Source organism: Capsicum annuum, chromosome 7 (genome assembly GCF_002878395.1).
Source record: "Capsicum annuum cultivar UCD-10X-F1 chromosome 7, UCD10Xv1.1, whole genome shotgun sequence".
Lineage (NCBI taxonomy): Eukaryota > Viridiplantae > Streptophyta > Magnoliopsida > Solanales > Solanaceae > Capsicum > Capsicum annuum.
Window position 1 is genome coordinate 120,332,613 of NC_061117.1, and position 14,174 is coordinate 120,346,786.

Below are 14,174 nucleotides of genomic sequence, written 5' to 3' on the forward strand. Positions count from 1 at the left end.
CATATGAGGAATTAATACAAAATCATATCAAGAGAGGGATTTCATATAATTCATGCTCTCAAGTTAACATCTTTTTGGAATATATGCATATACGTATATCATATATCAAATCACTTCAGGAATAGGCCTAAAGACCAAATTAATATCATAAAACGTGTAAAACATAATCATATTCGTAATTTCAAAAACCCTATTTTGAAACATAAAATTTTAAGCCCATGAGATTTTTGAGATAACCCCACGTACCTCTACATGGGAAGATGATAGGCGCTTCTTGAAGCCTACGTTCTAGGGATTCCAAATATGCAATTAGTTTTAAAAACTCACGGCTGAATCTTGAGTTGCTTGTGTTTTTATTTTGAAACCCTAAGGAGAGTTCTTAAGCAATTTTGATGAACAAAGGTGTATTTTGAGGTATTTAGGGACTGAATTTCGTGTTTATGGCTAAATAAGGGTGGGAAAAGGATCATTTTGCCCTAAAAACGGAGTGTTTAAGTCACTTGAGTAATAATATATGCAGCGCATACCTTATCACATAATATAGGTTGTGCGGCACACTCTTTATCGCACATATTAGGTTGTGCGTCGCACACCTTATGACATAATTTGGGTTGTGCATCGCACACCTTATGCTGCACAAGACACTCCACTTTGCAAAGCCATAACTTCTTTCTCGGATGTCGGATTTTTGCAAAATTAGTATTGTTGGAAAGATAATTCGAATACCTTTCATTTGATATACAGTAGGCACTCTAATTCAATATATATAAAGAGCAATGGTCGATTGAAGTTGACCTAAGTTTTAACACTCACTAAAATTCTAACGATAGGAAAACTTTCAACTTGTCCTTGAGCTTGGGGACCTCTATGATCTCCATTCATGCTCAAATAGGTTTCCACACTACATAATTTATTAACACACTAAACTTGCATTGGATTTATGGCTTTTGAAACCTTTACGTGAAGGAAATGATGATTTTTGTTCTCATCCAAAATGTGGGGTGTTACAACCACACATAGCTTATTTCATATGGGCTAAGCTATTTTCGAATACACCTCTCATCTTAAGATGGAATACCTAAGGATACATAGGACCTTAAAGAGCAACCAAGCAAAAAAACAATACTATAAAAGTGACTCCCGTTTGACCATAACTAAGCTATATTCTATTTGCCTCATTGCTCGAGAGGTGACAAAATCAACCACCTCAACTTGTTCACATGCCATTCTCACAAGAAAGAGAATTACATACCAAGCCACAAAATATGTAACAAGGAATTTTATGTGCAAAAACTCTCTCCCTCACAAAAGAAATCTCTATGCAACAAGTGTCATACCATAAGCTTGCCCCTATTTTCAATCGCCACTATAAATAAAGTAAATGGTTAAAGATATCAAAGGACTTTTTGAGCTTGTATCGTAGGTTTTGGTTAGGGCATGATATCATTTGGGAACAACATGGCTACACCCTACCTTGGACATCTACATCACACTATTTAATTCACCTTTTTTACTATGGGCCACTCCTCTTTGTTCTCTCACTTTTCATATGCCTACATTTTTTCTTCCTTTATTCACCCATTTTCTTCTATTACTTTTACTAGCAATTTTCATGTAATTCTCTTCTTTGTTGAACCCTTTCTTTTTTTATTCATTTGTTTTCAATGCTTAGGCACTTAGGCATTTCACTTACAACTTAGTGGCCCAAAACATACTTCCATTGATCTTAACCACCCCCCGCTTAGCCTTTTAGCCTTAAGTTGCATTTCAAGTTCAAGGAGGGTATTTTAAAAGAGGGATAAAAAGAATGGCTCACAGCTTGTAATGTGTTTGCCAAAGAAAGGTCCAAAGGCTCAAAGTGGGTAACTAGGGATTACAATTATGCTTGGGTAGGCTTTTTAGGATAAGGTAGCTTCCAAAATCACAAGGATGGCCTAAGATCATTTCTCCAACCACACACAATCAAAAATAGCCTTGAAAGACTAACGGGGCAAGTTCTAGATAGCACAAGTTAACAAGAGAGGAATGCAAAAAGTTCACGACATATAACATGTAAAAGCTCGCCAAGGAGGCTCAATTGCCCCTCCCGTGAGAGACAAAATTGGAGTATCTATCATTATTTACAAGTCAAAAACTTATGGAGTCACAAAAAGAGAAGAAGTTTTATTACAAGGTTGCTCACATCCATGCCCTTGAATTTAGAAAAATTTTGGATGGAGGGGGGTTTTTGCTTTGCATCCGCACCAAGCATAATTTAGCTAATAATGGCAACAACCGAAGCTATTATCTCACATTGTATCTCTAATACAGACTAAACACCCATATGGAAACTAGACTTCACCAATGGGTATGAATGCTATCTCAAATTATCAATGCCATTGGTACTCAGACATCCCTTGCATTGATCATGATACCACGGGTACTCAAACTTTTCCTGCATCTCTAGCTTAAGACCTAAACATGATGCTTTACCCTTAAGAATGTCATTACTCAATCTATCATAGGGAAAAGTTCATACACAGCTTAAGAAAACCCAGGTAGCCTCACTACACCAAGTGTCCTCACTGAAGCAAATTTAAGAGGTAAAAGGGTTGAGAAAGGATCTCATAAATAGTAGGCAGTCTGGGAGTCTGATATCGCGATCGCTCCAATAGGGTCGCGATCTTGCAATCATGATTGCGGTCTGATTTCCACAATCATAGTAACTAAGACCAGATTCCCTTTTTTTGCTTTATTTTTTATTTTCTACACAGCTGCAAGTTTTCTAGCTCTGTTTTCCCCTATTTTTCTGGACACACCACTTATGTTAAAATACCTACAAAATATTAAAACTAACACTAAATGAGTCAAGGATGGATAGCCTCCCACCAAGTGCCTAATTTAACATTGTGGCACAACGTCTTCACCATTTCCTTTTATATTTCCACTTAGAAGATTTGAACCTCCAACCCAGTTTTCGTTCAATATGCAATGAGAGGTAGAGGGACAAAAGATTCAAATTTTCCAAGATAAAACTTATAAGATGTGAGGTAATGGCAGGCAAGCTTTCATCTCGCTATTTTAAAGATTTGAACCTTTTAACCAATTTCACATAGAATTTGTGGTTTGGATCCTTGGGCAAAAGTAATCACATCAATGGGCCACTAGTTGCACATCGGCCGTTGAGTTCCTTGGCCATTGATGAATTGGGTTCCATATGCTTCTTTGGAACGTGAAATTCCAAAACATAAGGATCGTACTTCTTCTCCTCACACTCTACCATTTTCCTAGGTAGATGGATTCTTATCACATCCTCTAAGCACAATGTTGAGAAGTGGTTTGAATGAGGTCCACCCCCTAATTCCGAAATTTGCTCCTCCAAAGAATCTTCACCACAAAATGAACTAGAGTCATCATAAGATATTTGTCTTGATTCTTCTTTTGAATCTAGTACCATTCCTTTGATTTCGGCATCTTCTTTCTTATTTGATTCGGTTGATTGGGAAATCACCGAGGAGTCTTCACCACCAAGCTCATCATTATAGATTGGTTTCTCTTCTTGATAAACCTCCTTTTGGGAGATGGGCATGGTAGTGATGATTTTAAGATTTGTTTCATTGCCAATTTCTACTATCTTGACAATTTCCCTTTCAAATGCCTCATGGAATCGATACATGTCTTGCACGTTCTCCCCCGTTATAGTTACCCGGTCTAAAATAGTTTGAAGCATTGCTTCAAGACAAGTGGACCCAGTATGTTGCTCTATCTTCTCCTCATCATAGGACCAATCAAACTCATAAGAGGAACTAGCAATTCGATTAGCATAAAAAGGGGAGAGGGAGTTTGGGCAATCACTCTAATATCCATCTCAACCACCATATAAAGAACAACCATACTCCTAATAGGATCGAGATGGTGATTCAACCTCTCTCCGGGGAGCATAGTTACAATTTCTCAAGCGAGGTCCATCATAATATGGACATGGGTCATTAAGATATGACTTCCAACTATCAAAATCATATTTGTTAGAAGATGTCATGGATACAAGTAAAAGAAAATAAAAATATACCTAACACAAGAAACAAGAAACAAAATAAAATCTCAAACAAATATTGACAAGCTTGAATTCAAGCAAGTAAGATAAAATTCCAAACTAACTTAATACTCCAAATTGTTCCCCGATAACGGCACCATTTCTTATAACGCTCAACTTACACGTCAATTTAAGTGCAAGGCGGTCGTTGTCAATATATTTACCCAACTTTGGATTCACGATCGAATCCACGAGAATAATGTAAGTGGCAATCAAGTTAATTTGACATGATAGATACAAGCTAAATTCAAACCAATGTTAAAAGAAGATAAAAAATGGGGGAGATAGGTATCTACACTAATGTTTCTTTTTGGTTTTTCTTATATAAATTCGGGGTTACAAATAATTAGAGTTTATCAATTAGGCACGAATCTTGGGATTATGTATTACTAAGGAAAGTGACATGTGAATGCTAATAATCAACTTCTTTTTAGTAAATCAAGTGTAGGTAGGTTTGGTTATAGGTTTTGATGCTAGTCTTTCAACAAGACACCAAACTTTCACCCATTGATTCTTTCGAATACCTAATGGGTATGTTAAACAGTTGGTAACCAAACCTCAATCTAGGTGTAACACCCCAAATCTGGTACCTAGAATGCTATACGGTGCTCATGACCCTGAAGGACCACAAGCTAACCCATGACTGATATCTATACCTGTATACTACATAAAATACTGAATAATGTAGAAACATGAAATGAAAGGACATAAGGTTCACATAACTGAAGTAAAATATAACATCTAAACGGGGTATGAAATACCCAAAACAAAACTAAAAATACTGAAGTCTGAAACATGATAGTCTAGAAAGCCTCTAACTGACTTAACTATCTGAGTAAGGAGTTGATGGGACATATCCCCAACTAACTCCAACTAATAAACTAATTAATGAGATAATAGAGAAATAATCATGTCCTCGAATGATGAGGACTCTCTTCTAACTCTGACTACTAAAACTGGAATCTACTGTTAATCTAGAGCTCGTGTCTCTAAACCTATGGTATAAGACACCATAGCGCAAATGCATCAGTACTTTGAATGTACTGGTATACATGTAGGGTAGGTTGAATGCATGGGGTTCATATGCATGTACAATACTAGCTAACTGACTAATATGAATATGAGAATACATGTACGCATACATAGTAACTATATCTGAAATCATGATAACATGAGTACTAAATCTGAATACTGATAACATGACATACTGATAATTGATATAACTGATAACATGAGTGATTGAATCTGACAGTCCTAAATTTGGTGGAACTATCTGAATTCCATTCTGTATTTGACAGTCCTGAATTCTGAAGAACTATCTGAGTTCTTTTACTGAGACTGATACCGAGACTGTAGGAGGTAGTCATCTAACTGACATGGCCCAAATAATGCATTATAGCTGAATTGGGGTCCAATCTATGCCCTGATTGGAAGGGTGTCAATACCGCGCCACTGGTAAGAACAACATATGAGTGACCCTAATATAATAGGTAACTCTAATGAGAACGGTGGGAACCCTTATATAGCAGGTTAAGCCACCTTATCTGCCCTCATATTGCAGGCTATGATTTCTCAACCTATGCTGCCTATATAGCTCTAGAATGCAAGAATTGCTTTTAAGAATCACACTCAAATATAACAGGTGAGTTCCCACCCTTGGGTTTGCTCGGTGCTAATTTCTACTCCCATCTGAATAGACACTGAATATGATTAACTGAACTGAACATGGACTGAGTTACTGATATTTGTTGACTGACAAAATACTACTGACATCTGACATCTGACTGAGTTCATGAGATCATGGAGATTTCCTAAGTCATAAGACTGTCTGAACTCTAAGGATCATGGCTTGACTGAGAGTATCGTGGAAACATGACATGGCTCTAAGCACACAACTAATGTTTCGGGTACAAGTACCCCCAGGACTTGATGGAAGGAAACTGACCAAGAATAACTTACTTGAACATATAACTAACATCATAATTCATAATATATTTATAGAAGCATTCCATCAAAACATGTGATAGGCATAACTTGAACATACATGGGGATTTCATGATATCACACTAGTTGGGCATTGTTTCTTCATCTAGGCATTTAATCAAACACATGGTAGGATAGAACATGTAGACAACATTATACAATAATTAATCATCATGATTTATCTCTAATTTCATCATCCTAGGGTTTATTAATAGGTTCACATGAATATACATCTATACAAATAAATTCCACATAAAATTGATCATCTAACATGGATTTGAATTAAATTGATAATTCTCAACATAAGCAAAATGAACCCAACATGAAATTCATAAAGAAATCATAAACTTAAACTTAGAAAAGAGATTCTTAGGTTTTATGGACGAAAAGAGTCCATGAATGAACACTATGCATACCTTAGTTCGTGATTTCGTGTAGATTGACGGAGAAACTTTCTAGGAATTGGATCTTCTATGAAAACCCTAGCTTGTTCTTGAGAGGTTTTTGAGATAAGAGAGTGTATTTTGGGTGAAGAGTGGCTGAATCACGTGTTAAAGGGTTTAAATAGGGGTGGGAAGTTGACCCTTTTAATCCTGGATGCGTCATTTAATTTTAGTAAAACTTTCCCAAACTGGGCCCCTGGCGTGACACGGCGCTATCGCACCGTGTCACTGGAACTTGACAATTGGGAAACTGTGGGATGCGCAATGCGAAGCCATCACATTGCCCCTTTTTTTACGACCTGGAACTTTGGCGCGACGTGGAGGAAATCGCGCTAAGACACTGAAAAAGGACAATTCTGAATTTGGACCCTGTCGCAACGCACCATAATCACGGACCCATACTGGAATTTGCCAAATTCCATTTCCTCTTGTGGCGCAGCGTGCCACTGCCTAATATGGCATTGTTTTACGACGAGAACTTAAAATAGTCGTAACTTCTGACTCGATTATCGGATTTGGGTGAATCTTATATCGATGGAAATCTTACTGAATTTCCCACGTGACAAAAGTAAAAATCTTGAAAATCCCTCATGGAATAACCATCATTCAATTTAGAAGCTAATACTAGACATTCTTGAGATGAAATTAGCTAGGAAAAAGTACGGGGTATTACATTAGGCATCCCTACTTCTAGGATAATACCTATGGAATAGTCAACTTCACAACCACTCTTATGTCTAAGATAGTGATAGATTGGCAAACTACACACATAATTGTGTACCATTGCTTTGGTCTCCATATCCCTTTTTCAAGGATGATATAGATTCCTAAAGTTTACCCAAAACCTTTCTTTCGAAGATGGCTTTGAACTTTCTAGAGTTTTGAGTTTTCACCAATCAAACCCATATGAGTATTTGGGGCTTTTACCCACAAATCCCAACCAAATTGGTCAAGAAATAATAAAACCCATCAACATGAACTACCAAATCGAAACTTGTAATAACAAACTACATACACTTTAATCCCTATTCACACACAACCTCAAGAGGGAGATCTAGCTACACATAAGATAAATAAGCAAAGATATTCCCATAATATCCATTGAAATGATTCATTGAAGCTTAAGTGAATGATACTTTAAGCTTTGGACTCCCATAAATCTCCAATGAAAGTGAGTTATTCCTCTTCTTAGAGGCTAACCCAATGTTCTTCACAAAAAATTTATATAATATTGTCTTTTCCAAGAATGGAGGCTATGAACTTAAGAACCAAAACCTAACTATTGAGAAAGATGGAATGTTATGCATATGAATGAATGAGATGCTTAGGGTTTGAGTCCTCTTTTCACGAAATTTGAGATCAGCTAGATGCATTTACAATTCTGCCCTTGGGCTACAATTCTCCGCCATGCCGTGATGGTACAGGTCTAGAAGCAACCGTAATTAACTGATGTGACCGCGGTCAATTGACCTTTTTCACTTAACCACAATCGCGGTCCTCAGACCGCGATCGTACCACTGAGGCTAGTTCTGCACCAGGTCATCAGCGGCACTTTTTTTTCCTTCTGTTGATCATTTTAAGCTCCTCATCAATGATGTGCCTACAAAATATGGATATTAGTGTGTTCAATCACAATTATGTCTCATTTATTCATCTAAAACATGGTAATGAGCATGAATGTTGAGTGCAAATGAATGGTAAAATCACCACTCATCATTTCTCTATAGAACCTTTATCGAGGCCACATCCTTGGTCCGCAACTGATGAACCTAATAATCAAAGATTTCAAATGGGATCTCCTCATAAGATAGGGAATCTGAAATACCAATATCCTTCATAGTCACAACTTACGATGAATCACCAATACACTTTCTCAACATAGAGACATGGAATACCATGTGAATGGAGCTCAAGCTAGAAGGCAACTCCAACTATATGTAACATTGTTGACCCTCCTCAAAATCAAGTACAGACCAATTTCCCGGGGACTAAGCTTCCCCTTCTTCCCAAACCACATCACTCTCTTTATGTGAGACTCCTTCAGGAACGCCCTATGCCCAACCTCAAACTCTAAGTCACTTCATATCACATTTGTCTAGGGGTTTTGGTGAGTTGGGTAGCCTTAAGCCTACCCCAAATCACCTTCACCTTCTCCATAGCTTAGTGAACCAAATCTGAGCCAAACGTTTTCTCTTCACCAAGCTCAAATGTAAGACCCCACAAAATTTCTAAGCTTAATTTAATCTTTTCAGCTTGTCAAGGGGTCCCAGATTTAGAAAATTCGAGCTAAGTTTCTAGACTTAGTTTATTTTTACCCTTAAAAAGTTGGAAATCTCATTTTGCAACCTTAATGTACTTTAATAGTCTATATTTTTGTTAATTCATGATCAAGGAGATCAATAGGTGTCCCCAGATAAGTTTTGGATTTTTCGAACCTCATTTAGACCCTGTTTACAACAACAACAACAACAAACCCAGTATATTCCCACATAGTGGGGTCTGGGGAGGGTAAAATGTACGCAGTCCATACCACTACCCCCGAAGGAGTAGAGAGGCTATTTTCGATAGACCCTTGGCTCAAGATAAAAGACCGTAGACCAACATTCGTGCAACATAATAAAGAACAAAGAACCAACATCCACAAAAATAAAGTATAATTAATCAAAAGGCAAGCAATATGCTAAAGTAACAAAAGAACCAACATTCACAAAAAAAATAGTATAATTAACAACCCAAGGACCCCCTCCCCCATAACTGGAACTCCCAACCAAGCTATCCTTAAACCTCCTAACTACGGACTACGACTCGACCACCCACCTTAGCCTTCTAGTTTAATGCTCTTCCTTCAAACCTTCCTATCTAGGGTCATATCCTCAGTAAGCTGTAACTGTTCCATGTCACGTCTAATCACTCCTTGCCAGTACATTTTTGGTCTTTTCCTACCCCGCTTGAAACCCTCCAAGGCCAACCTCTCACATCTATGAACTAGGGCATCCGTGCCCCTTCTCATCACGTGGCCAAACCATCTCAACCTTACTTCCCGCAACTTATCCTCCACCGAAACCACTCCTATCTTCTCTTGAATAGTCTCATTCCTGACCCTATCCGCCTTCATAAATCCACATATCCAACGCAACATTCTCATTTATGTAACCTTCAACTTTTAGACGTGAGAATTCTTAACAGGCCAATACTCCGCCCTATATAACATGGCCGACCGGACCGCAGCTCTATAGAATTTACCTTTAAGCTTAAGAGGCACCTTCTTATCGCATAAAATTCACGATGCAAGCCTCCATTTCGTCCAACCTTCCTCAATATGATGGGAGATATCCTCATCAATCTCTCCATTCCCCTGGATCATAGACCCAAGATACTTAAAACTATCCCTCCTACAAACTGCCTACGACTCCAACTGCACCACCATATTGTTCTTTTGCCTCAAGTCGCTAAACATGCACTTTAAGTACTCTGTCTTGGTCCTACTCAACCTGAATCCTTTAGATTCCAGGGTCTGTCTCCAAACCTCCAACTTATCATTAACACCTCGGCGCGACTCATCAATCAAAACTACATCATCCGCAAAGAGCATTCACCAAGGAACCTCCCCTTGTATATTTCGCGTCAACACATCCATCACCAAGGAGAATAGGAATGGGCTAAAAGTCGATCCCTGGTGCATCCCTGTCAAGACCAAAAAGTGCCCGAAATCCCCTTCCACCATCCTTACCTGAGTCTTCGCCCCCTCATACATGTCCTTAATCGAACGGATGTACACCACTGATATCCCTCTTGACTCCAAGCATCTCCACAGAACCTCCCTAGTAACCTTGTCATAAACCTTTTCCAAGTCGATAAACACCAAGTTCATATCCCTCTTCCTCTCTTTATATCATTCTACCAGCCTCCGCACAAGGTGAATTGCCTCAGACGTTGATTGACCAAGCATAAATCCAAATTAATTCTCCAAAATAGGCACTATCTTCCTCAACCTCCACTCCACCACCCTCTCCCAAATCTTTATTGTGTGACTCAATAACTTAATATCATGGTAGTTATTGCAACTTTGAATGTCTCCCTTGTTCTTATATAAAGGAATCACCGTACTCCATCTTCACGCCTCGGGCATCTTAGCGGTCTTGAAAATGTTGTTAAACAAATGGGTTAGCCACCTTAATCCCACTCCACTAGCATACTTCCAAAAGTCCACCAAAATCTCATCGGGCCCCGTCGCCCTGCCTCTTCGCATCTTGCGAATAGCCTCACATATTTCCTTGACCTTAAAATACCGACAGTAGCCAAAATTGTAAGGCTTCTTAGTGTGTTCCAACTTCCCTAACACAATACCTCTGTCCCCCTCATCGTTTTGGAGCTTATGGAAATACGACTACCATCTTTTCTTAATTAGAACATCCTCTACCAAAACTTTTCCATCCTCTCCTTTAATGCACTTCACTTGGTCCAGATCCCAACCCTTACGCTCCCTAGTTTTGGCAAGCCTGTACAACCTCTTTTCCCTACCTCTCTCCTCTAAACCCAAATAAAGTCTCTCAAACATTGTTGTCTTAACAGTCGTAACTAATAACTTGGCCTTTTTATTAGCAAGTTTGTACTCCTCCTTGCACACCCATTTCTTCTCTTCTTCCTTACTCTCAACCAACTTAATGTAAGCCATTTTCTTCATCTCCACGTTTTTTTTAAATTTTTCATTCCATCACCAGTCCCCCCGATACCGGCCAGACCATCCCCTAGAGACACCTAAAACCTCTCTAGAAGTCTCTTTAATGCAACCCACCGCCCTATCCCACATACTATCCACATCCCCCCGAATCTCCCACGCCCCCATCCCTTCTAACTTTGCCTCTATCTCTAAAGCACTGATCGGAGTCAAGCCACCCCACTTAACTCTAGGTCGACCCTCCCCACCCCTCCTCTTCTTGCCCATCTTAATAACCAAATCCATCACCAGAAGTCTATGTTGGGTCGCAAGATTCTCATTCAAAAAAACCTTATAGTCCTTACACAAAGCTCTATCCCCCTTCCTAAGCAGCAAAAAGTCAATTTGGGTCTTGGCTATCCTATTACAAAAAGTAACCAGATGCTCCTCTTTCTTCGAAAAGCTGGAATTCACTACCACCAATCCAAAAGCCCTAGCAAAATCCAATAAAGAAGTACCCTCATCAATCCTTTCCCCAAAACCAAATCCACCATGCATATCATCGTATCTTATCAACAAGTGCTTGATATGCCCATTAAAGTCCCCTCCTAAGAAAAGCTTTTCCAAACTAGGCACGTCTCGAATCACCTCTTCCAATACCTTCCAAAAACTCCTCTTCTCCTCCTCGCCCAGGCCCACCTGTGGCATGTAAGCACTACAGACGTGCACCGTAAAACCCTCTAATAACCAACTTAATAGTCATCACCCTATTGTTAACCCTATTAACCTTCACTACCTGCTCCCTAATCTTTTCATCCACTAAGATACCTACTCCATTCCTCCACCTATCACTACCTGAATACCACAACTTATACCCATCCATATCCCTAGCCTTAGAACCTACCCATTTAGTCTCCTGGACATACACAATACTGATCCTTCTCTTCCTAAGAATCTTAACTAGCTATATCAACTTACTCTGAAGGGTCCCTATATTCCACGACCCTACCCTAAACTTATCATCTCTCAACTCTCTTCCCCTAAAACCCCGTCCTCTACATCTCAACTTTGACCCACCACCTGGCCCTGACCGCACCTGCAGCCCCCCAGGCCCCCCAGGACATGACCCTAGTCCACTATTTACTACCCCAGCCACTACTCAAAAAATACAATAGAAGAGGTTAAAATAGCAAAACAATAACGATAGCTCAAAGCACACAGTTTAACCCAATTTTAAGAACAATAGCAACTCAAACCCAATTAACCGACACAAATCCTACAAAAAATACAGGCAGTGAAAATATCAAAAAACTTCACGATAAAATAAAGTACAAAGATATAAAATAAAGTAAAAATAAAATAAATAGTTAGAAATCACCGGGGGTAGTCCTGCTATACCTGGTTACTACAATTTTGGTGTCGAGATTTGTTGCCTGACTAGGGTCACCAGCAAAGAAGCCACCAGAAAGTCGCCAGAATTTCACCGGAATAATGCTGAAATTTCACTGGAATGTCACTGGGGCGTCTCCTTGCTTTTGTCATACGTTGGTCGCTGATTGTAGTTGAACCGACTATTTTATCTGGTTTCGATCGGTGCTGCCATAGAGACACTATAAGAATAGGACTCGGGAGAGAGAGAGTAGTGGGATAAGGAAGACCTGGGGACTGGAGAGGGAGAGATCGAAAGAGAGGGAGTGGGCCTTACCTGTGCTAATGCATCAATATTGGCATCAAAGTCGCCATCGCGGACAGTCAAAAGTGACCGTTTGAGTGTAACGTTAGCTGATGAGGAGTGTTTAGAGAGAGAGCATTTAGAGAGAAAGAGAGAGATCCCCAATATAATTGAATTAGGTCATTTAGACCCTTTTTAGAATCCTAAAATAGGGATTCAATGTAATGTTGGCGCGTCGCATTGCCAATTACGTCGAAAAATAAAATAAACCTCAGCTCAAGCCAAATTTCAGTGAATTGATATGATGTCGGCGCATCGCGTTAGTTATCGCATTGGTACCCTCGACACGCTGTGTCGGGTGTAGTGTTGTTAGGTATATTTTTTGGTCTTTTAAACCTGCATCCTTAAGGGTAATAGAGTCTTTATCCCCTGACCTTCAGCCTTCATAACATAAAATTTAGCCCTCTTTTGGCTAGTGATAGTCATTCTTTCACAATTTCTCAAGAACAAAAAAAATCTAGGTGATTAATTTCAAATCAAAAACTCAAGATCTCTCCATTTACTCTCAAGAAATTTCCATCCAAGGTAAGTAAAGTGTTCATCCAAGGATACTTTCATCCTTGGATCTCAAGAAACAAAATTTTAAATCATGAATTGTGATTTCCATGTTGTGGATTGTATTTCATCCATGTTAATGTTATAGTATGGTTTCTAAGTTGAAAACTTTATTGTATCCCATGATATTATGGTAGAATATATATTGGAATTTAATTCGCTTATGTTGATCTCTTAAATTATGAACAAAATATGATAGTCATGATGCTCTACCATGTTGTCCATGCTCATGTACAAGATTATGCCCTCTAGGTGTTTGACAAAATGTTTAAATGAATGAATTGTTTAATTGTGACTCAATTGTGTAATTGTGACTCAATTGTGATCTAAATGATGATCTCATGCTATATTCATGTTTTTAGGTTGACTCCTATGCTAAGTCTATGCCATGTAATTGATTGATGGAATGCTCATGAGATTTGATTTGCAAACTTATGATATGTTTGAATGCATTCCTACTCATGTACAAGATTATGATTATCAAATGCCTCATGAAATTCCTTAATGATTGTATTATGAATTGTTGATTATGGTCGTGTATTCAAGAAGTGTCATGTCCTATTTATGTTCATGCTATAGAGTCTTGGAGGTATTTCATACCTGATAATTTAGCTATTTTCATAGATCCAGTGTTAGTTTTCAAGATACTCTCAGTCAAGCCATGATTAGTATAATTCAGTTAGTCACATGACTTAAGAAAACTCAGCAAATTCAGTATCAGTCCAGTCCCAC

The 14,174-nt window shown here is 38.7% G+C and overlaps 1 protein-coding gene across 1 annotated transcript; it reads right to left on the reverse strand.

Moving 5' to 3' along the window:
- Positions 1–11,212: 11,212 nt before the first annotated feature.
- Positions 11,213–12,038, reverse strand: LOC124885766. Its single transcript, XM_047394016.1, has 2 exons — positions 11,952–12,038; positions 11,213–11,854 (listed from the first exon to the last, which is right to left on the reverse strand). Exons 1-2 carry the CDS (start codon positions 12,036–12,038, stop codon positions 11,213–11,215), a joined length of 729 nt encoding a protein of 242 aa, XP_047249972.1.
- Between the last annotated feature and the right edge of the window lie 2,136 nt (positions 12,039–14,174).